Here is a 24,630-nt window from a genome sequence, read left to right as displayed (position 1 = left end):
TCATTTATTGCCTAAGAGATGATGAATGGACTGTACTTAAGAGACACAAAAAATAGCTGGGTGTCTTGGAATTCTGTTAATTTTTTGTTGTCGTTTGGGTTTCGTTATTGCTGCTATTGTTGCTTTTTTGTCTGTATATTTATATCTATATCTATATATTCTAGTAAAAAACTGTTATTGCTTTACCCCCATCTTTGCCTGAAAGCCCCCAGAGTTACAATAATTTGGAGGGAGAGGGTCATCTTTTCCATTCCAGGAAGATTCCCACCTCCCTTGGCAGACACCTGTCTCCTAACCCAGCAGAGTTTTTGGGGCCCAGTGTTGGGCTCCAGGGCATTGAGAGGAAATGATGAAAAAGGAATAATAGTTTCTGAGTAACCTAATTTTGTGTGAACACAGAAACCTCCTTAGGCACCATGTGGTCTAACTCACACTGGTTGGGCTGCCACATGGTTGTGGATACATTTTGTGCTCTCATTTGCAGCTCCTTATTTAAACATGGATCCTATGACTTAGGCTGCTGTGGCTGTTACCCAGTCTGCACAACAGGTCAATAAGGTGAGCAATTCCTGGATTTTTTCCTCTGGCATGTGGACACATGGCTGTACAACCATCACAGGCTAAGCTCATGTCTGGGGGGTTTCACCATTAATGGTGCCCATTGTGAGGAAGCAATAAAGGGGGAGTCTTTCCCCAATTCTTCACCCATTTCTTTGGATGTACCCCAGCACCTTCCAAAGGGTTCAAACTTTTTTCTAGATGCTGATATCATACAATGGCTGCTGTTGCTGATAGGCCTAATCTATTTAGCATTTAGAGTATTCCTCTCCTGTCTTCATAACCCAACTTTTGCAGGACTATTTATTAGAAGCCAAAAGAGTTTGTCTGAAGAGTCACTGAAGCTGCAGTGCTGTGGCTGCAGATAAAGGCTCCCAGTTATGTCAGCATGTCTCACATTCTCTTTGCAATACAAAAACCTCTTCCCTTTTGAAAGATGAACTTACCTTCCCTGTGGCAGTAGAATGTTATTCACACCTCCTAATTTGACATTTATTTTTAAGCAGAGGTTGGACAGAGTCTGTGGTGTTGTTCTTTGGACGTTTTTCATCTGCACACACTGAGTGGCCATTCCCAGCACCGTGTCCCCAACGCGCTTCACCTCCGCTGCACAATGAGAAAAACAAAATAAAAAATTTGCAAATTGCAAATCAAACCATGGAGAAGACTTGAATTTAACTACAATTAACTACACCTGGAGTTTTAGCACAGTGGGGCTCAAGCTTAAAGGAACACAATGAAACTTAACCCCAAACCTACCCAGCCTCCAGAACCTCCCCCAGCTCTGCTCTGCTTCACCTAACCAGTCCTAAATGCAATAACTAAAGGCACTGCTGGCTTATTTTAACTATGATTTTTTTAAATAGTTCTTATTTTACAATTGTAGCATCATTTCATCAGCTTTGGCTAATGATGTGGGCAATGTGGATAAAATTAAGATATTGAGCACTTGTTGCATTATTAAACACCGGAATAGTAACACAAATCTAGCAGTGCTGAGCAATACTCAGCCAAGCAGTTCATCAGTTCTTCACTGCAAGTTCATCACTTGCATAGCAAAGTGGCCAGCTCAGCAGACAATGGTCCATAAAAACTCCAAGAAACTCATTAAGCACTGTACAATTCCAATGGTTAAATCAAATCCTATTGTTAACAACAAAATCAAGGCTTTCAGAGACCCACACACTCTTACACCCAGGGAAGAAATTTAGGCTCCAAGATTGGCTCAGAGAAGATGAACCCTCCTGTTTGGCAACAGGAGAGGGAAAGAGCAGGGTGGGAAGAAAAGACAAGATTGTGGGTATGGGAAGTGCAGGGTATGGAAGAGCATGGGGAGAAAATCAGGAGAGATGATTAGAGGGGGCAGAAATAACTATAATTAAAGGTAATGACAAAGAAAGAAGATCAGAGTGGTACCACATCCTCTCAGTGGTTAAGTAGAGGAAAAGAATTCCCTTTTAATGCCAAACAGGAATAGTAAAAATGTCATTTTGCACCAAATTTCTATTGCACAAATTAGAGATGAGCAACTTCCTTTGCAAGCTGAATTCAAGGGGGAAAAAGTATTATTTCCTTAAGGTTCCTTGCTTAATCTCTTTTCATCTTGTAGCAGATTAATATTAAAGTTGGAAAATTATTATGTGCTATATTAAAATGGTGAGGGATGGCATAAAACAAATCTGCAGCTGCTTGGTAGATCTGATAGACCAGACAAGAGTGCACACAGCTATGGGAGAAAAACAGTGGCTGCTTCTCCAGCTGGGCAAGGTAAGTGAAAAAGGAGGGAGGCAGGACAGGAAAAAAGCAGTCCTGCCTATAGGAAGAGCTGGAAAATGCATTGTTTATGTAGAACATATTAAAACCCATGTGTGTATGCCATGTAAAATGCACCAATTGTCACTGTTTCAAAAATAACTTTTAGTTTGCTGAATTTTCATTTTCTATGCACCTGTATCCTTGCAACCCAAGTTAAAAAACTGAAATTAAACGAAAAATAGACTGAAATCTCCTTCACTCAACATTTTTTGCCAAAGGGAGATTGTTTGAGTGAGCAAATATGTTCTGAAAGGTAAAAGAGTTCTTGAAGTCATTACTTCTTCAGTCACTTGGAATTTTCAGCACACAAGTTTTATTAAGCATATTATAATCCACTGCCTATCAATGCCAATCTCACCAAACTCTGTGCTGGCTTTCTCAAATACAACCATCAGGGAGAATGGGAAAAAACAAATTAAAAGCATAGAGAACACACTGAAAATACTTAGGTCTTAATATAAAACATCACACAGCACAAGAAAAATAGTAAAATTAATTTACAGCTCATTCCCTAACTGGAATTTATAGAGTTAAACCAGCATTAAACCTCCCTCCTTTGGACAGCTCACAAAAAACACACAAAGCTGTGACTGAAATGCACCATTTGCACTCACTGACCATAGACTGGTGTTTTTCCTGGCAGAATGACCACGACCAGCTGCAGCCCAGTGTAAGTGTTCTTGAGGTGTCTGAACATGGGCTCCACGCTGTCGGCTCCCTGCGCGTATTTACAGAAGCAGGGCTGCCCCTGGATTGGCATCCCAGCATCCCTGGAAATCTTCCTCAGCTGCTCTGTGAAGGACCTGGGCAAGGCACAGAAATACATTAAATTATCAGTCAGTCAAAACCCATCTTGGTTTTTGATCTTATTTTTAATGGAACAATCCTGTTAAACTTGCAGAGTTGTGCTTTCAAAAACCTGGGAATTTAACCCCATGTGCATCTTTAATTGTCTGTATAGTCACTGAAGACAAGACAGGAAATATGCTGTATAAATAACACCATTAATGAAAAAAAACAATTTCCAAAGCAAATTCTACCTTATTTCTATGTGAAATAGAGTAAAAAATACTTTTTGCAATAACGACAATTTGGCATAGCCTGCTCTAACATAATTCCATGTTACCACCAGAGAAAGGGCTGGAGTTATTCCTTTTTTTCCCCTCATGATGAAAACAATCAACAGAAATTACCAGCAATTGTCTCAGTGAATTGCTTTAGCATCCATAATAATGCACAATTTCACAGATGCCAGAGAAAATGTGTAAAATCCTGGAGGTGAAGGCAAATTTTCTCCTAGGCTGGTGGAAAAAAATCACCCTTTGATGGAAGTGGTCAGATATGGAGATAAATTTCTTCAGAGGCTTCCACCTGAGAGCCTTGTTAGCTCACTGCTAAAAGCCCTTTATTTATTAACCTCCCCACAGTTGTCTAAAACATCGCTCATCCCCACCACAGGGTGCCAGGGTATCACTGGCTGAGAGGGTGTGAAGATTGAGCTTCTTCCAAACCTGTTGTTAACTTGGATCAGTCATAAGAGCCTGTGAGCTCCAGCCCTGCAGCTCCTTGCAGAAAATGGAGATTTCCTCTGGAAAAACAAGCACTCACTACAGCAGAGTCAGTGGCAGAACATCTCCCCATCCCTGGGAGTGTTCAAGGCCAGGCTGGATGAGGCTTGGAGCAACCTGGTCTAGGGGAAGATGTCCCTGCCCATGGCAGAGGGGCTGGAACAAGATGATCTTTAGGGTCCCTTCCAACCCAAACCCTTCTGTGCTTTCAACATTCAAGTCTGAAACAAGTCAGGGTTGAGTCCATCTGGAAGTACAGTGCCTGCTGTAGGAAGGAAAGGTTCTCTCTCTGTTCCCAACAGGTAAAGCAGGATGATTTTGAAGATTTTAGAGCATTTGAAGGTGTTTCCTCTGATGAATCAGCAGCATTTGAGTTCCAGCTTGATCAACAAGATGTAACAAGAGACCACAAGATGGAAAAGGATGCAGACATTTTCCTGGCTTCAAGCAATGTCTGTTCATGGTAAATAAAAACTCATTCTAAGCCATCCAAATAATTTTATTTTGGCTCATTATGTCCAGGACTTCTGCCTATTTCTCAAAACTGAGTAACTTGGCTTACACAGCATTTCCACTAGAAGCAACATCATGGAAAGGAAAGTTCTCTGGCAGCCCAGTTCCTCACATGTGCCTGGAGAGAACAAGTCCCTCCCTTCCTCACACAATGGGTAGTAAAAGATTCCCACTGTCTGCTCATCACTTGTTAAGGAAAAATTCCCAAGCTGTTTAGCAAACCATGTGAAGGAACAGTGCCCTGGCAATGCCACTGGTGTGAGCAATCCCTGCCTTGCCTTCACCACCCAGAGAGCAGCTGAGTCACTGCCAAGGCTGCTGCACTTGGCCATGCATGAAGGGAAAGCAGCTGCACGTGGAAGGAGGGATCAGACATGGATCTGGGCCTGCACACCTTCCCTGAGCCAATGCAGATGTCACTGTAACAACAATCTTTGAACAATCCTGTCCCATCCTAAAATAAAGAAACCACATCTGGAAGTTTCATTCAAACACCTAAAGGCAATGGAACAACCAGTCCTACTCATCTGGCAAATACAGCAACTTGCACATTCCAGAAACTCTGAAGAGGAAAAGGTTTTGGACAAGAAATTTCCTTTTAAAGAAATTCTGCATGAATAAATCCACTCCATATAACCAGGACAGAGAACACACATGTTAGCTGTCACTCCTGAGAAACATTCAGTGATAAACACCCATCATTACATCATTTCTGTTATCTTAAACCCTGTGCTAAGGATTGACAGGTCAGAAATCTGCCATAAAGCAGAAATGGATTTTGTTAATTCTGATTTGGAGGACTCCCTGATGCTGGCATTGAAATCAGACTGGCATCACTCAAAACACAGACACAGAAGATGTATTGCTGTGTGTTGAACAATTTAACCAAAAATATGTTCTTAATAAAAGTGAAATCATGACATTTGCATCCTTAATAAATGATAAAATCAGCACCTTACACAACACTTACTTCAGATGAACTTCAGTGCACTGGCGCTGGGGAGCAAAGCAGGCAATTGCCCAAACCTTGATTTCGATTCCAGTGTGAAATTGTTTATTCCTCATGTCCCAGACACCTTGCACTGGTGTAGCAATTGCTTTATTCTGCAAGTGGAAGGTAAAAATTAAACATTAATGCAAAACTTGATTGATGCTAAACAAAAATGAGCTTTGCTTCTACTTCCCTCCAGGTGGAGGTGATTTATACTCTCAGGTCACTCTCTCCCCTGTACAAACATCCATCCATCTTATAATAATCATTTTATCACTGTAGCACACAGCTTCTTAGCCAGGTGAAAACTAAAACTCACATTGTTCATTTTTATTGCTGATCATTGCCTTTGGTTTGCAATTGTCAGCAGCAAATAGAAATTATATATGGGAAGTAAGACTCATGCTTGGTATGGAAAGTTAAAAGAATCTGCATTTCTACAGTGACTTTACAACTGCTCAGTGAACTTTCCAAGGGAAAGTTAATTTAAGTACTATGAATATTTTACACATCACTAAGTAGAGACAAATAGTGGTTCAATGTCACTCACACAACTCTAGAAAAAATGTGAACAAGCTGAGAAAGGTGATCAGTTATTCAACATTTTTATTTCTCCCACCAAGCAGATATTACTGGGATGGATTATCTAGAGGACAAGGGATGTAATAAAGCAGCTAAAAGTAATTCTGGTGATGTTAATTACCTTAATAAATACTGATAGATGCTTTAGACAAGTTACCATGATGCCTTCCTTCTCACCCAGCAACAGCAACTAAAGCTTCTGGGCATTTTTCAGGACACACACATGAATCTGATCATGGATTTTGCAAAGAGTTGTGTGTGCTGAAGGCAGTGCCTCCCCAATATGACTTTCAACTTTCATCTGCCAGTAAGTTCCCCCAGCCTGTTCATAAAATCTCATAAAAGCAGTGCCCTCATCAGGGTCAGGCCTGGGGTACCTTAACCTGCCAGGGAAGGGAGGTTTGAGCTCATTTGCCTGAAGAATTTTAGGCAGGAAACTCAAGATCCTCTCCCATTATGGGTTTGGAGGCTCTGCTGTGCACAGGGACAGAATTTTATTCAGCTGGCAATGCATGATCTGAAGAGATTCTTTAAAAGCCTCCACAAATGAAATTGTCCCAGCTATTAAAGCTTTCATCTTGCAACAAGTCCCAGTCTATAACTGATGGAAAATCCTGTTTCTCAAGCTTTTTTTTAAAAAGATATCACACGGCAGAAAGATTCTGTCAGAAAGGCCCTCTGAAAAGCCATTGGAAAATAAAAATCTGAGGGTAAATATTCCAAACAGGAAGAGACAGCTCTAGGGAAAGACTGATAGAGATGATAACTCAAGACAGCTGCCCTAAGCACAGCTGCTCCACCCAGAATATTCAAAACCAGCCAGAAGTTCAGGAATATTTCAGCATATTTTCAAATATATACAATGACAATTAAAATAGTCTTTGTTCTCCATACACATTGATTTGAACCACTATTTGCAGGCTGCCTCTTACAACACACAATGAAAGACTGGGCTGTAAAACCTGATTAAAGTAATTTTATTTTCTTTTATCCTAAATTTGAGGATAAAGCCAACATAAGGCTATTTAAAGACACTTATATTTAACTCATATTACCTGTTTAGAGCTTTGATATGGGAAAGTTCAGCCGTACTAAACTTTGTTCTTTGCTTTCTAATTAAATATAATTTGCACAGCGGTCTTAAATGACTTGTGTCACAGCAGCAGAGTGTTTGAGGCAAAAAAGGCATTTTAACCCAGTTTTACTTTCCAAAATAAAACAGCAATCAGAAGAGATGCAAATCAGCCAATACATTTAAGGACTTTGAGAACCTAAATTCAAATTCACACCCATGCCTGCTGTCTGATTGCACACAACACAATTAATTTAAAATAACCACGTTACAGAGGCCAGCACAGACTGTTGGACATACCCTGCCTCCATAGAGGATGGAGGGAGGCTGAAGGACCCTGCCAGTCACATCTGTCATTTCATCCTTGACCATGATCCCAAACTCCCTCACGTAAGGGTCCGTGTTGAAACTGGCGCTCCGCATCTGAAATGATCAAAATGTACAAAACCAAGCTCACACATATCCTGTGTGCAGGGCACAAACACATCAGCACCTGCTACAGGTGAGCAAAATTAAACCCATTCCCACCTCTGCCTCATGTCTGGCACAGCACTCACCAATTTGCTGATCTCTTCCTGCCTGTCCGGGGCTGATCTGGCAGTGGCTCGGATCATAGTGGAAGTTTGATTGTCAGTGAGTTTCTTGATGCATCTTTGTCCTGCCACTATGTTGCACACCTGAAATTTCCCCACAGAAAGAAAATTAAACATAGTCCAATTCCTTTTTTTTGGCTCGTGGCTTTTCTTTCACTGATGCACCACAGAATTTCTCAACATTTTGCTGCTCAAAAAACAGCTTGCCAATATTTTAACCCATTTTCCCTCTGACCCCCTTCCCCCAGCCCCAAAATACAGAATTCTCTATGAGTTTACTTGCCTCCAGAGGAAGGTAAGTGTGTTTCTGCTCCTGTCCAACTTGTAAACATGGAAGGTGAGGGTAGCGTAAAACTAATTTATGCCTGTCCTTAAAATACTGAGCTACAGTGCATTCAACTGTTTGTCCATTCTCCTGCTGAAGTGGGAATCTGTTGGAATGCAAACATGGAAAGCAGTTATTACTTCATGCAAAATGCTTCCCCACAGCTCCTCAATAATTTTTTGGCACAAGTTAAGCTTATTGAAGGAGGATGAAACCAAGCCCAAACAATTAAAAACCAGATTCAGATACTGATCAGTTATCTTCTTGTAAAAAGCTGGTATCAGTTTTGTTCTTTATATTGCTTCCTTAAAAATAGGAATCACTGTCTCCATATTCTAGTTATCTGACTAATCTCTGGTTGGTAGTTAAACTTTTTTTCCAGAGGAAAAAGAGATTGCAAATGAGCAACATCAGGAGGCTGATCCCAACTGGCACCACTTTTCTATTCCAGTTGTGGGAAACATCAGGCTACAAACAGGACACCCTGTCCTTCCAATTTTAAAGAAATCCATAAATGACAGAAAAAAACCCCACCCAACCAAAAAATCTCCCAGATCTAAAACAGAGCAAATCGTTTGTTAAATCAAATGCCATGACACTCATTATAGTATAAAAATAGAAAAAAAAAGAACAACAAAATTGGGAAAATACTTTGAGGTATATTTAAGGGTATTAACCAAAGAAAGCATCATTTTTCAAGGCAACTTTTCACACCTCAGTAAGGCAGGCAAGGTGTTTTTCTAGCCTGAGACCAAACATATGCTTAAAAAGCAGAAAAATACTACCTGGGACCAAACATATGCTTAAAAAGGAGAAAAATACTACCTGAGACCAAACATTAGCTCAAAAAGCAGAAATATACTTTACGTTTGGTGACTTGCTGGTCGTCTGGTGACATTGCACACTCTGTATTTCCTTTTCATTTGTCCACAGTGTGTTATCTCCACCTTCAGACCTAAAAATTGGAAAGTACAAGTCACCATTTCTCCAAAATCAAGGTATCAGCCCTAAACTGCTACAGGAGACCAGTTAAACAGTGTCATAAATCCATTCCAATTAGTCCCAAAGGGCAGAGCCCAGACAGAGCTCAAAAAGCAATTTACAGTCTTAAAATTCAAAATTCCTGAGCTTCAGCCAAAGTTCAACACAGAATATCAGAGACAAGATGAAATCCCAAAGGCCCCAGAGGACACAGATGATGCTGAGCACATTCTGTAAATTCCAGAGCTGGACCTCTGAGGAAGCCCAGGATGGAGAAAGGACAAAAAGGGCACACAAGCTCCTTGAAACAAAACCCCTTATTTACACTTTCTGTCTAAACACATGGGGTCTGTAAGCCCTCCAACTCCTGCAATGAACTGGGGGTGTGGGTGGAGGGGAATCCCCAAACAGCCTCTCAGGAGCTCATGGGAATGAGGCCACAGTGAAGCACTTTGGTGCCTGATTATCCTTTCAAAACACAACCAATGCAAACTCAGGATTTATTTGTACTTTCCTTGATAACTTCTAGTTGGGCAAAGATCATTTTTGTTGATGTTTTTTTTGGAAACATGAAAGGAAGATGCAGGATGGATTTGTGGATTTATTCCTTTAAAAATTGCTTGCTTTCTGCCAGGAGTATCAGGAAGGAAGGATCTCCATTTTGCAGAGGAAGCCCCTTCAGTGAACAAAACCAGTAAGATTTCTTCCTCCAGTTCTTTTTGATTCAGTTACTACACACTAGAATAATTTCTTATTTACTTCCAGGAAAGTATATGCAGGACAGATGCCTAAGTATGCAAAAACACACTGCTAAATTATTAGTAAAATCTGAAATATGAAAAACCTGATATCAGTAATTGAAAAAATTTAAGATTGGGTAATTAAAAAGCATGAAATCCAAGTCTTTGTAAACATTTAGAAATCATCAGATCGGGAACTGGAATATTTTTGTCATGAATCTGGGATTGGTACTACTGATATGTTTCAAAAGCAAAAAATATGAAATTTTTGTCACCCCATAAGGCAACTACTGTAGAAAATATTTAGAACACAAGGTGGTAACACATCAGACAGAATAAAGAAGGTGTATATAATTTCCTTATTACCTTTTATTTCTTTGGTAAACTTTACCCTTTGGGAATCGGTCAGAGGTTTTTGTTGTTCTTCAATACTTTTGAAGTCCAGAACTTCACAGACAAACTCAATAACTGGCTGTGCTTTGTAAAATGCAGTTGCAGACACTGCAGACAAAAACATGAATGGTGAGTTACAACAATGCAGAAGAAATTCTTAGGAAACCCAAAAAATTGAACTAAAATATTGCCTTTCCATCAAGGAGCAAGAAGAAACAAGAAAATACTTCCCAGTACCTACCATCAATATTTAGCATCATTTTCCATAATGAAGGTCTGACTGACTGATGGAAGCCAAACCAAACTTCTCTGCCACCACCCAAAGGATTTGAGCACCCTTCTGATGCTGTAAAGAAAGATCTCCCCACAGGAGTATACCTGCAAGAAAACAAATAAATTCACATCAGAAAACTAAAGCAAAAATTGCAATAAATCCATAACTAATGCAAATTCCTTTTCACAAGAAATGTCAGTGTTTAAAATTACCAATAATCTGAGATTCCTGGCAAGACTCAGGTTACATCTCTCAAAACCCAGCCTGTTATAGTAAGAAATTGGCTACTACTCAGGTTTAAATTTAATATTTCTACTAATTCCAACAAAAAAGCATCCATAACTTTTTATTTGTACTCTTTTAAAACATCAGCTGTGCCTCCATAAGAAAAGAATTCAAAGTCTCTGCTATTAAAACACCAAAGTAACAATCTCTCCCCATACTCTGAATTATAGACATTATGTGAAGTGATCTAACAAATATTTCTGATCTATCTTTCATCTTGATAATTAAGTACTGCAAACTTAATAACAAACAAATCATATCCAGAGCCCATGTGCTCCTCTGAACAAAGGTGTCTGACATTCTGGGCTGTTTTCTGAGCTGTAAAACCTGATTGAAGTAATTTTATATTTTTTTTATTCTAAATTTGAGGATAAAGCCAACATAAGGCTATTTAAAGACATGCATATTTAACTCATATTACCTGTTTAGAACTTTGATATGGGCAAGTTCAGCCCTACTAAACTTTGCTCTTTGCTTTCTAATTAAATATAATTTGCACAGTGATCTTAAGTGACGTGTGCACAGCAGCAGAATTAAGCCCAGTATCTCTTGGGGGAGACTGAAAATGCTGTAGGTCCCACTTGAAAAACAAACAAATAATTTCCAAGTTTTTCTTTCCTATCCAAATAGCCACACAGGGTGACATTAATGTCCCCCTAGCACTGCAACTTTTATACAAAATTGGAAATAACCATCCAAGGACACACAGGAACAGGGTAAGAAGTTGGTTTAAATCCAGCCTTCCACATCTACTGTGGCATTCATCTTCTCTGAAAAAATCCCTTTGCCCAGGATTTTTCTCCTGGGAAGCTGAGAAGCCTCAGAGCAAAGGAAAACAATTCTTATCTCATTTGCTTCTCCTGTGTTTTGCTCATGTGGAGAATGTGTTTGGAGATTGTTTACCCACAGGTGATTGTTTCACTGGATTCTGGTGTGAGTTGTTTTGACTCTTTGGCCAATCAGGGCCAAGATGTGTTGGGACTCTGGAGTGAGTCACGAGTTTTCATTATTATCTTTCAGCATTTAGTAAGTGTCCTTTCCGTATTCTTTAGTATAGTCTAATGTAGTATTCTTTAATATAATACAGTATTATAAAGTAATAATAAATTAGCCTTCTGAGAACATGGAGTCAGATTCATCATTCCTGCCTTCGTCAGGGCATTTCCCAAAAAATACAATAATCTACCAACCTCCAAGCACTTCCCACTTGAGGAGAGCCTCCTTCTCCAAGGCTAGAGAGAGAAGAGGACATGGCAGAGCCCCCCTGACCTGAGACACACACCCATGGGCCAGTCTGACACCTCTGGGGAAAGGCTGCCACGTCCAGGCTGGAGGTGACCAGGGAAGCACCAATGGCCTCTTGCTGAGCCTGCCATTGCCACACAGCCACAACTGCCCCACAGACTGCCCAAAGAGCCTCCAAAATAAAGTACTAGAATGCTCCTCCCAGGGAGGTGGTAGAATCACCATCTCTGGATGTGTTTAAAGAAAGACTGGACATGGCACTTGGTGCTACAGTCTAGCTGAGGTGTTAGGGCATAGGTTGGACTCGATGATCTTAGAGATCTCTTCCAACCTCATTATTCTGTGATTCTGTCAAACACCCAAGTCACCCCTAAAGCACCTCCAGGGCTTCCCCTCACCTCATGGAAGGCAAGTGCCTCATGACCACATCCAGGGCCTGGATGGTCTCGAAGGGGACGCTCGGCAGCCGGCCAGAGAGAGCGTCGTGCAAAGCCTGCAGGCTCACACAGGACATCCACTTGATGGCCACCTTAAATATCCTGTCCTTTCCTTCTCCTGGCAGAGTGACCTCCAGCTCCACCTGCAACAATGCCAAACAACAAACCAAGATGATTCTTTCCATTGGAAGGGGGGAAATCAGAAGGGACAATGGATTCCTGTGAACAACGCCACGAAGCAGGGGAGGAGACAAAAAGCGAGGATGAAGCACCACCATGGATCAGGTACCGCCCCTTTTTACAGCTCCATCTGCCCCAAGGGGTATTTCAGAAGCCTGGAGGGCCTCCCAGCTGGCATTTATCTCCTCTGTGAGGCAACACTGGAACTTGGAGGCACTCATATCAACAGGAAGGTCTTGGTGAAGATCCCATAACCTGATTTCAGATCCCTAACACGCCCCAGCGCGTCGCTGCTCGTGTCAGCTCCTGCACGCCTAAAATAAAGCATGGGGTGTCACCACCTGCCAGGATTCATGAATTTCTGGTATTTGCTCTCCAGAGCACCAGAGCGCTTTACATACTGTTGCTGCAGACACAGTTTAAATAAGAGAAGAAAGGAGCTTTAAAAGAGAAAAAGAAGAAATTATTGATCACCCAAAGAAAACAGAAAAGCCACAAAAGCCACTAAGCCAAAACTGTTACTTTTAAAGTAAGAAAAGAAAGAACAAACTACAAGCCCCAGTGCCAGTGATGGTATCAGGTAGGAAACAGGGGCACTTCTTTGCCATGGTATGCCCTACCTGGAATTTTTTGTCTCAAAAGCAGTGGCAAACCACATTGTGGTAAATTACTTCAGCCAATTACTTGTAATTATTTCTAATGCTGATTTCTCCTCTTTCTTAAAACAAAGGAAGTCTGAGCACCAAGGTTGTTAAGCCGACTAAAATTAGGGCTTGTCTGAAAGGATCAGGTCTGGGAGTGACTGCAAGAAATAACAAGATCAGAGTATCCTTTGTGCTGGATACAAACAAAAACGTTGCATTTTCCCTGCTAGGGAGCTTGTAATTTAAATATAAAAGGCATTCACTTAAGAGGCAAGGTGTAATTAGCAAAAATAACAGGTGGCTAACAGCAAACTAATATCTGTCAGCATTTGGTCTCTTGCAACAATTTTCTTCTTTGGTTAAAAATAGGAAGTAAATATAAAACACTTATTTGATATATAAAATACTTATTTTTTATATACAATTCACTTTTTATATATAAAATACTTATTAATATATTAAAAACTTATATGTAAAATAAGAAGCCTTCCCATGTGCCCCTATAAATGAGTTGACCATCCAGAGCAGGCACACAAAATTAGTATTACAGCTGAGTATCTCCTCCAGCACAAACATCATCCCCCAGGGAGACTGGAGCAGAGGAAGGAGCTGCACAGCTGTGGGAGGGCAATGGGAACTGAGTCTAATCTGGGGTCACTGCTGTCAGTCTGGCCCAGGTCAGCCCTGCTGAAAGCTGTGCAAAGAAACTTTGCTGAGGCCTTCAGCTCACACAGGCTGGAAGCTTTCCATGAGGGCTCTTTTCCACCACACCATCAAAAAGTTCTCACCTTGCCTCTCATTTACAGCAGAGGGAAGATGTCTGCCACACCTGACCTGCATTTTCCTTCAAGCCTCTCCTCCAAATCAAGTTTCATCCTTCCTGCTTGAGCAACCTGGTGCAGTGGAAGGTGTCCCAGCCCATGGCAGGGCTTGGAGCAGGGTGGCCTTAAAGGTAGGTCCCTTCCCACCCCAACCACTCCATATTTATTCCCAATACTGCTAATACACAACTCATCTGATTATTGAATGCTTTGGTGCCCTTAATCTAAAAAAAAAAAAATTATTTAATTTTACTTTTTTTCCTCTCTTGGTATCAGTTTGCAAAACTGCTTCACCATGATGGAATGGAAGATGAAGAGCAATCTGTGCTGCAGTACCTTGTCCCTGGTGGAAATAAAATTGAGGGATTGAAGAATTTCTATTCCAGGTGCCCAGCTGCAGATACCAGTAAAAGTTAGCAGAGCTAACTTTTGTGACTGCTGAATTTGGCCCAAAACTGTTTCTGCTGCTGGGTCCAACTCCAAATGAGTTGAATTAGGAGTCACTGCTAAAAGAAGTAAGGTTTAAATAAAACTTTCCTGTGTTTTTTTTTTTTAATTAAATATTTCACCCTATTAAAAAAATCATGAAAATATATTAAAAAAATCCTTAATCCACATCCAAAAATTCACATATACTTTTAGGCACTGCTAATCAGAATTTTTCCTCTCTCAGCAATATTTTATTTATCCCACTCTGTACTTTTGAGGACAAATGAACACACTCCTGTTTGGCAAAGTAAGCAAAATATGAAAAAATTGGGACAAAGTAGTTTTAGATGGGAATTTTACTATGTCCTTTATTATTAGGGATACATTCTAAAGCAAAATACAAGATTTGTTTTCTTCTCTATCCCCAAATAAATGTCAGGATGCTACCAGGTCAACTCACTGCTAAATTGCAACAGAGGTGACCATTTTGCAGCTAAGGGAGCTAAAATGAAATGGATTTTACTGTCAGGATGTGAAAAATCATTAAGCATGTACAAAAATTTCAAAGCCATTCTTAAAAAGAACAGGTCTTGAGGCTGATGTGCTCTGAATGACTCACACAAATCAGCATTTTCACTGTTTAAAAAAATACACCTGACCATGTGTTTTGGAGGAATTCATAGTATTTCTTCTTCTCCATAAAATAAATGCAACATCACATGATTATTTATCATGCTCTGAGCATACAATGTACCTTTTCTCCATTAATCCAAGAGCTTTTCCTTCCCAGGGATTCAGAGGAAAACAGATTAACAACAAGCTATGGGTGCAGGCAAAGCTCTGCTTCTGTCATGTGCAGAGTCTTTAGCAACACTTCAGAAAGTCAAAGTCAGAGAGGCAAATTTGTGGCCACACACAGAATTAACATTTTCCTTCTAGAAAGGGAATAGCAGCAGGATTTCTGTACCAAACTGCTGCTCTGTTCATTCCTAATTACTGTTTTTCTAATAAAAGACTAATGAAAATGTAGGTTAAGATACATCAGTTGCTCTTGAACGTTGCTAGTTGAGAAAACTTCCAAGTTCAGGTAAAATTAAATTCCAGCTTTTAACTGTAGAAGGGTATTTTAGGGAAATACAAAAGTAAAGCAGGAATTGAATACAAAGCTGCTGTTAGAGGTGACCTGGGTTTGCTGTGTAGAACCTACAGGGAAAGAGGAGACTTTTAATATCTTCCTACCTTCACAGTGCCCTAAACACTTCTTTCTTCTCAATATGTACAAGTAAAAACTAAGAAAAAATCATGTTAATATTTACATATTCCATATTTGTTCTAAAAGGTCTAAAGAAAGAAGACATTAAAATAAGGTACACTAAAGGAGGAATGAAAACAGATTTGATAGCCATGACAGCCAAGCAGAAAAGCATAGAGAAGAAAAAGTTATAAAAGAAGCAGAGCTGCCAGCAAATACAAAAAAAAAAAACAAGCCCAGAACAGCCACTACAACCAGAGATGAGGACAGAGTGCATTAATTAAATTAAAAGAGCAACAGGAGGAGGAAAACCTTGGCAATTTGGTGTCAGCCCTCTGTTTAACATCAGCTTGTCCACTACCAGTGCATAGTGCAAGTCAATTAAGATCTTCCACATAGATTAATCACTGTATGTTCATTAATCTTTTCAATATGATCCTAAATGCAATCAGATGTGCAGTAAACTTGCTATATTTGCTATGTACAGAACAGTCAAAAAAAAAAAAAACCCACCAAAGAAAGCTAATCTAATTATGCTGGAGGAAAGTCCTAATACCTACAAGCTTTATAGTGGTTTAAATCATGCTTAAACCAACTTAGCACCATGTAAAAATTTCCTTCATTAAGCTAAATTTCGCCACATCTCATTTAAAACAGCTCAAGATTTATCTCTGTTAGCTCTTTCCTCCAGGGTAATGTTAATATATCTGGAGCAGAACAAGTGACAAAGCCCTTTAACCATGGGAAACAGGGGAAAAATGGGAGTTTATAGAAAGTGAGCCACAAATGAAACCACCTGAAACTCTCTCATGATAAACTCCACTACAAACACCTCCCCAGTGACCCCCCACTCCAAATGCTGACTGCTCTGGCAAGACTGGGAAAGGATGAGATGATTTTTTGGGTGAGATGCTCCTTCTGTGCCAGTGCTGAGCAGACAGGACCCTGTTCCTGATGCTTTGGATTTTAAAGCCCACACACACTGACATACACATGGTGAAACTGAAATCTGGGACAGTGTGGCAGCAGGAAATGCTCCTAATGCCCCAATTCCTTTGTGTCCTTGCAAACAGTGTAACCTACAGCTGGGAAAGGCTGACTTGGAAGGTTTTGTTAACTCTGTCCCATCCAAAATGGTTATAAGAGCAAGGAGGGCCAATTTGCATCCCATGAAGTCTCATTAGATGTGAGGATTAATTTGATCCCTGTTTATCAGGTATAAATAAACCATTTCTCATTCAACTTTACTTATTAAATTAGGAACTTCATAGTTGTCATAAGGTAAACTGTTATTCACCCATAATTTGTAAAGTATTATAAGGCAACTCTGCACACATCCAGGGTTGTTCAAACCCCTAAGAGACTCTCATCAAGTATCCTTCCACCTCTGCAAATACTTTGCAGTCTTGTGTGTCAAACGTGTAGGAACTGGAATGTTGTATGTGAAAGCAAGGGGGGAAAAAACACTACAACTTTTAGTGATTTCTTTATAGTTTCCCAGATATTCCTTTATCAGTTGATGAAAAGTAATTAACACTGGAGTAGAGTCTGACCTTTACTGCATGGCATTCATTTAAATAAATTGGGAGGAAGTAAAAATTACACATATGAGATTAGGAGCTTGATTCAGACAGAACTGTTAACTACAAGCACTGCACAGGCACTGAATATGAGACAGCAAACAACAGCCTGAACTATTCTATAGCTGCTGAATTTCAGAGGGACATTTCTCTGTATTGATCTCCCCCCTTAATGTTTTATTTTTGCCTAAAGCTGGAGACAGAACAGTCCTCCCTGTAACTGTGCACCCCAGCAGAAGGGAACTACTGCAGTACCAAAGAGAATGACTGTGCCCTCCCTCAGGGACTCACCTGAATGAAAACAAGGCACAGAAAATTCAATCTGCTATGAGATCACAGATGCACAGGCTCAATTATTTACTAGGGCTTGAGTGTTTGCATGTTCCAACAGAGTCCCTTCCACCCCAGCAGTCAATGGGCACAGGAGCAGGCACAGCCAGAGCCCAGAGAGGTCATTGCCCCACCAGGAGCTGGCAAACACAACCCCAGCCCTCTCCAGCTGCCCCAGGGCAAAGATTGCAGGTCTTAACCTGTGCAGTGTAAATTAATTTGGCTCTCAGTCATCAAGGATTAGGGAGGAGAAGTTCCAATACAGGCAACAGAGAGATGGAGGAGCTTCTTTCAGCTACTGATAGTGAGAATAAGCTTAGAGTGGGCCTTGATGAGATTAGTGAGGTGACACAACAGCTTCTTGCTGCCCAGAGCAGGATTTTCCTCCTCTCTCCCACAACACTCAGCTGTGCTCTCCCTTTTTCCTTAGTGCCACTCTGGAGACTGTCTGTGTCTGGGGCAGCTGATCCAGCTCCCTAAAGCGGCAGAAATCACACCAGAGGGGATAGAGAGAGGGAGGAATGAAGGGATATAGAACAGGGAGCTCACACTTGACTTGTGTCCTGGCAAAGCAGAGTGGCAGCAACAGAGACAGCTATTGCAGAAACAAACAGAAAATCAGTTTCTATTAGTTATTAAAAATATTCTGAAAACATCACATTGAAATCTCTAGAAATTTTTCTATTTAAAACTTACTTTATCCCTCCCAATGGGAAGTGGCATTGCTGTATAAAGGTTTTTTCTTCCATCAAACACTGGTTTGCGATCCCCAAAAATCTGGGTTTTAAAGTGCTGAACCATATGCTCCACTATTTCTCTGAAAATGCAAAAAGATTAAGTTAATCCAACTTTTTACTTTGAATGTTAAGAGACAGACAAGTTCTATATTTACCAACAGAAGCATTAGGTAAATGAAAGGGTTGTCCACTCCTGTCTATTAAAGGCAAGATTTGACTGATCTGAACTGAAAGCAAGTTTTTCACAGACTAAACTGTTTTCTTAAAATTGCTATTTTTAGGGGTTTTTTTCAAATTTAAACTTTCCTTCCTCTTTTGTTTGACCTACTGGAAGTGGTGAAGTGAAAGCTCATGCTCTCTCAAGCTCAAAACAAGAAGTACCTGATAGATCTGGGGCTTCAGCTCCCCTGTCCTACAGCCCTTTCTGCAGAGGACCCTGGACCAAAAGCCCAGCAGAGGCTGAGAAGCTTTCAAAAATATCATTATCCCAGCTTAGACCACAAAGTCAGGACAGCAGTTCATGCCAACAATGACAGTGAAATGTTTTGCAGCTCCCTCAGAAAAAGAATTTTTAATACATTTTTTTCATACACACAACAAAACTGGGATCCATCCAACAAAACTGGGTATGTGCATTCAGTGGAGCTGTGAATATCAACAGTACACATTCATTTAAAAGTAGCTGGAATTAGATTCCATTTTTGTATGAACAGGGAAACCACTCACACAGCTCCTGTCAAACCACAGTGTTTACACACTGGTCATCCAAAGCAGCTCAGCAGTCAGTGAGAGGTCAGCTGGAATAATAACATTTTTTGAAGCTGGAATAATAACATTTTTGGATGCCAAAGGTCTTTTGGTCCCAGAGAGACATCCCTCAGTGCACCTGTACTACCCAAAATCCATCTGCAGGCTGCAATCTTGACACACAATCGGGGCAAAAGGGCATTGAAAGGTTAAAGGGGCACAGAAAGGAAACCACTGCTCCCCCAGCACTGCTGACACCAGCAGCTCACAGAGGCTGCTCAGGCACCCTGACTTGGCAAGGGAATTAACCCAGCACTCAGGTAGGGATTACAGAGCTGCAAAACCTGAGACAAAACTGAACTCACTCAAGGAAAGAACTGAGATTGTTTAAATTGGTAATTTCTTTGCTGTGTCCCAAGGTTTACCTTAAAATAAGATGAGGCCACTGAAAGGAACTCTGACCTCCTGCAAAGCATGAATCAAACCTGACTCAGTAATATCTGCCTCAGAGTGTGACTGAATAAGTACATAACTGGGAGGAAGCAGGTATTTTTCAACCTTAAGACTGAGCATGGAAACCCCACTCCCCTCCTGAGCAAGTTCTTCCATTTGTTAACTGCTTTATAAAAAAAAAAAATGAACACTTCCACTTGATTTATGTTTTCAAGCTTCAAACCACATCCACAATTAGCAATGGTGCTTCTCAGCTGTGGGTGGATATTTTTAAGAAATAGAAGTTATTTTCTTCATGCAGAGTTAAGAGAAGAGTTATTTACCACTTCATTAACTTCAGCCCCTTGGGACAACTGTTCTACAAAGCTCATGCAAGCTCACCAAGAACCCTGGGCTGGCAACTTCAGGCAGAGTTCACCTTGCACAAATCCTCAAAAATTAAATTGAGAGCACCCAGAGTGCAGAACTAAACTCACATTGCCCACTCTGCCTGCCCAACCACCCAAACTGATCTGCCTGATGTACAGAGTTGTAGCCAGACTGTATTATTCAGGAGCACATTGTCCCAGTTGTGTTTTCCAGTCCTGCTCCAGCTCATGGCTCAGTGTGGAACTTGCATCCACAGTGGATACACCCTGCAGTGGGGTCTGCAGGGTCACAGCACAACTGCAGTAAAACTGAAGAGCAAAGCTGACACACATGAGAGAGCAGAGCAAAAAATAAAACCTCCCTCTCTCCTTTCTAGAGGCTGTATCACATAAAGCAATGATAAAAACTACTTACTATATACATGTGAATTATAGAATCAAAATACTAGAAACCTGTAAAGCAGCTGTAAAAAAACATTATCATTCAGAATTGGATTACATGTGCATCCTGCATAATCATGTATATATATAATTTTTATATATATATATATATATGAATATATATTTGCACACACAAATACATGCACAGACATAGGTCACAGCTCACAAAAACCCAGCTGCAGGTGAGTACAGGTACATCTACAGAATAGAGCAGTAAGTACTCACAAGAAATAAAACACACTTTCATATGTGAATCCAAATTGTATTTTCACCACACTGCCCTGAGAAACATCCACCACAACACTGCTGAATGCATCTGTGGCATCTCTGCTTACTGCAAAGGCATTTCACCTGTGTAGGTCTGTACCTGCTCCTGTCACCACAGAAGAGGAGTGACTAACTGGCCAAGCAGAGCAGGTCATCAACAGGCACTGGAGGAAGAACTGCTACTGAACAGAATCTCTCCTCGCAGTGAGAAAAACTGCTTGAGGTTTTGTGGCAAGGGAGGACTGTAAGGGAGGTGCTCACACAGCAAACACACATGAGCTGTGCAGCACTTGGCCCCCAGAGAGCTGCAGAGGAAATGTGGATCAGCAGCAGCAGCTGGCACAGCTGGAGTGGTGGCAGGGACAGGTCAGAAAAGCAAATTTCTCACAGCTCCCCATATGAAAAAAGTGACGGCTCCAAGTGTTTTGCAGTGCTCCAATGCAGGAACAGCACCCCAGTGAAATCAACAGCTGCAAGAAGAGATTCAGCTTCATGCACTTAACAACGGTGTTTGCTTTTGAAATTAACCTCGGCTCTTGATTAGCTGAAAAATTAAACTAATAATAGATCACCAGAGGAAGTAAAAAAAAAAAAACAAAACAAAACAGGGCAGCAAAGCACAGTGATGCTGCTTTGTGAGAACACTATCATTACCAACTCCTCAGTGTAACAATGGGAATGCCCTCAGGTTTATTAACTCTCAGCAGGAAAACCGTGGCTTTCAGGTGGCTTTTTTGACTCCACACTGTTTATTCTAGTGACAGCTGGTTCCACCCATGTCACCTTTTAACAAGGAAAGGCTTTGCTCTTGAGTATACAAACAGGCCATTCCAATCCTCCCGAGCCAAGGTGTAGTTATGATGATGACACTTGTGGTTTCCAGCTGGTGCCAAGTCTCATTCTCAGGTTTCACTCCTGGCAAGGCTGCTCCTTTTCCAAGTCAATGAAGTTGCACACTCCAGCAGGGCACAGATGCCAAATGCAAGACCTGGCTGCTTTGTTTCCCTGGACAGCTGAGCCCTGTTTTCACCTTGCTCTCTCTTTCAGGAGCACAGCTTTCCCTTATATAGAATCTACTGATGAAGGAGAATTTCCTACCTGCTTTAGTAACTCCATAATCCCCTCCCACAAACAAATGGGTTTTGTCACCTCTTGTGAGCAGGGAAAGGTGGGAAAACAAGCTGGGACCACCAGCTCCATCCTGAAGGGCTTCAGCCAATTACACCCCAATATTTAATAGGTAATAAGAAATCATTTTTATCAACTTGGTTTACACTGACCCAGCATTAATAGAGCTAATACAGCTTATCCATCTGCCACCAGTGGCTTCAATCAGCAGCATCTTAAGACTCTGACAAAATCAATCCAAGTAAAGATTTAGAAGGAAAAAAAAAAGTATTTACATATCCTGTTAATTGAAGTGATCAGTGCAATCACTGATTAAAGCCAGACATCTTTCCAGACACCAGTGAGGGCACCTGGCTCCAGCTTTTTCAAAGAGAAACAAGACAGCAAATAAACTGAGGAAAAGCAAAGCACAGTGTTACCTGTTAACTCTTCTAGGACATTTTTCTGGCTTTATATCCAATTCATAATGGTAGATATCTATTTTAGGAATGTCCATTTCAAAGAAGTTGGCCTGCAGTTTGATTGTTCTCCCAGAAGTGCCAAAATCTGGTCGAGGAGGAGGTTTAAAGGCATATCCCTGTATTGGTGGTGGCAATGGGGGAGGAGGTGTGAGCACTGCAAAAGAGAGAAAGCACAACTTAGCCATCAGCTGTCTCACATTGACATTTCAGCAAATTTACAGGCTAGTGGACCAGGGAAACCCAGCACACTTAAGCTATTACTCCTTTTAAACAACTTAAAAATGGAAAAAAAAAAAAAAAGCCCAAACACTGCTTTCAGGAGATCATGAATTCTGTTTTCTCTTTCTTTCTCATGTTGGTTCACAATTTGTTGTATTTCCTAGCACAAATTACTGAAAAAAAATCTTAAAATCAGTTGCACTTTCCTATATAACAAGTCATCTGGGTAGAATTTCACAGACCAAGCAGGAAAGCAAGAACCAAGCTCTTCCTTTCATTTTAAAACAAATCTACCCACATTTATTTGAGCAAACACCTATAAAATGGAGTTTCCACCACTTTCCTCTCTGCTGCAGCTCTCTGCAAAGTCCTGTATAAGAACTGAACTATATTCCTACTGCTTCTTTCACACAGAAAACAGAGCAAATACTCTACTGCTGCTGTGCTCAATTCCTGAGCTCAAACATCAGCTGTTGCTCACATAACATGAAGCAGAAGCACAAAGGCAGTTTGCTGTTGTTTCAATCCAGGAAAATCCATTAAAAATCCACAGAGAAGTGTGCAAGGTACCAACTTGAGCACTCAAAACTTTTGCAGCCTCAGTGCTCAGGTGTTCTGTGCTCTGAAGCAACAACAACTTGCAGCAAAACCTTCACATGTGAAACAACCCAGGAGGTTTCTCATTACTTATGTAAGAATCCAGGTGTGGTTTCTTAAGATTATCAAATTCAGTTCTCTGCTAGCACCAGAAACAATTCACATCCCTTCATTAACAAATCTGTCACCACTTTTCCACCCTGACTTTCTCTAATGCTCAGAAAACATCCTTCCATTTTTATTTATTCATGGCAGGTTATATTTGGTGGCCTTCATATTGAATACTCCTGACTGTACTTCTAGATTTAAACCAAATACACATTTATGACTAAATTTTAGGCTATGCTCCTTCTGTTAGTCCATGCTCAAAAATCAGCCTTCATCATTCTCATCCTTCCAGTGATTTTTCCTGGAGCAGACTAAGTGATAACCACACTGTGCTTCCACCTCTCAGCTGGAAAAGGCAGATTAATGTGCTCTAAACTGCTTTTGCCTGCTGTACCACTGCCTTGTAAAGTGACCACTCAGGGCAGGTGCACCCATTTCAGGTGTTTATGATCATCTCCCAATTCCCCATGAACTCCCAGCTACATTGTCTTTAATAAATCAACTTTTCTAACCCATATCTATTAACCTGCTGCTTGCTGAATGATGCTCAGATTCTCCTTTTCCTGACAATGTCTCCTATACTTCTGATGAAATTTCACATACTTATTCCTAACATTTATGCAATGTTTGCTAATGAACATTTCACAATGAACATTTCATTTCAATGCTAATAAAATAATAAAACCATTCCCAACATCAGTAGCATCAATTCCCTATTTTACCCCTCAACACTTCCCATGGCCAGTTTCCCACTCATGAGTGTCTCCCTTTTTTTACCACCCTCCTAACAGTCAGCACCAATTTCCCCAAGCACCAAATACTTAATCAGACTTGACAATGGGAAAATTATAGAGGGGTTTGTTATTATTTTTTGAAAATCTTGTTTCTGATCTTACTATTTTTTGAAAATCTTGTTTCTGGTCTCCCAAACATATTCTATGGCATCCACCCTTCTAATTCAGGCTACTGAAACCCAATTTCCCTTATTTCCCCTCCCTTTTATAAACATTTCCATTAAAGACTGTGGTGTTCTCCTACAGTAACACAATCAACAAATTAAAATAACTTCTTGCTGAAGATCTGTATTTCCATAACCTAAAACTTCATGTTTCAGTACTTCAGTTTTGCCTTCCATGGCAATATAGCAATTTTTATTTGAGTATTATGCATCCACATTGCTCTTGCAGTGTCCACAGCTGCCCTGAGGAATGGAGCCAAATATCACCTTAGCTTTTATCTCTAAGTCAACCCTAAATATCACCTTAGCTCTTATCTGTAAGGCAGGAGCAGCCCATGTGCATCTGCCCTTGCTCACCTCCATCCCTCAAGGCAGGACAAAACACAGCTCACTGATTCTGCTCAACCTTTGGCTCTTTATTTTTTCCTAAATTCCTACACATCCTGATTTCTAAGACATCAATTTCCATTTTTACCCAACACTTCCAGTCCCTCTGGTGATTTCACATTTTTCTGATGGTGATTAGCTCACTCAGGTG

At 40.6% G+C, this 24,630-nt stretch overlaps 1 protein-coding gene across 1 annotated transcript in view; it reads right to left on the bottom strand.

The window, feature by feature from the left end:
- AGO2 (argonaute RISC catalytic component 2) overlaps positions 1-24,630 on the bottom strand; it is a 47,104-nt gene that overhangs the window by 7,976 nt on the left and 14,498 nt on the right. The window contains exons 2-13 of the mRNA XM_054270258.1: positions 22,169-22,364; positions 18,305-18,425; positions 12,334-12,515; positions 10,373-10,509; positions 10,105-10,239; positions 8,885-8,972; positions 7,976-8,123; positions 7,657-7,776; positions 7,400-7,522; positions 5,425-5,558; positions 2,992-3,176; positions 1,005-1,164 (exon numbers count right to left, since the gene is read on the bottom strand). Coding sequence (XP_054126233.1) covers positions 1,005-1,164; positions 2,992-3,176; positions 5,425-5,558; positions 7,400-7,522; positions 7,657-7,776; positions 7,976-8,123; positions 8,885-8,972; positions 10,105-10,239; positions 10,373-10,509; positions 12,334-12,515; positions 18,305-18,425; positions 22,169-22,364 — 1,729 coding nt within the window. The remainder of the gene's footprint in view (positions 1-1,004; positions 1,165-2,991; positions 3,177-5,424; positions 5,559-7,399; positions 7,523-7,656; positions 7,777-7,975; positions 8,124-8,884; positions 8,973-10,104; positions 10,240-10,372; positions 10,510-12,333; positions 12,516-18,304; positions 18,426-22,168; positions 22,365-24,630) is intronic.

This window comes from Melozone crissalis, unplaced genomic scaffold (genome assembly GCF_028551555.1).
Source record: "Melozone crissalis strain CALT ecotype California unplaced genomic scaffold, PUWL_Pcris_2 ptg000002l_1, whole genome shotgun sequence".
In the NCBI taxonomy this organism is placed as follows: domain Eukaryota; kingdom Metazoa; phylum Chordata; class Aves; order Passeriformes; family Passerellidae; genus Melozone; species Melozone crissalis.
This window is presented reverse-complemented; position numbering and strand designations above follow the sequence as displayed.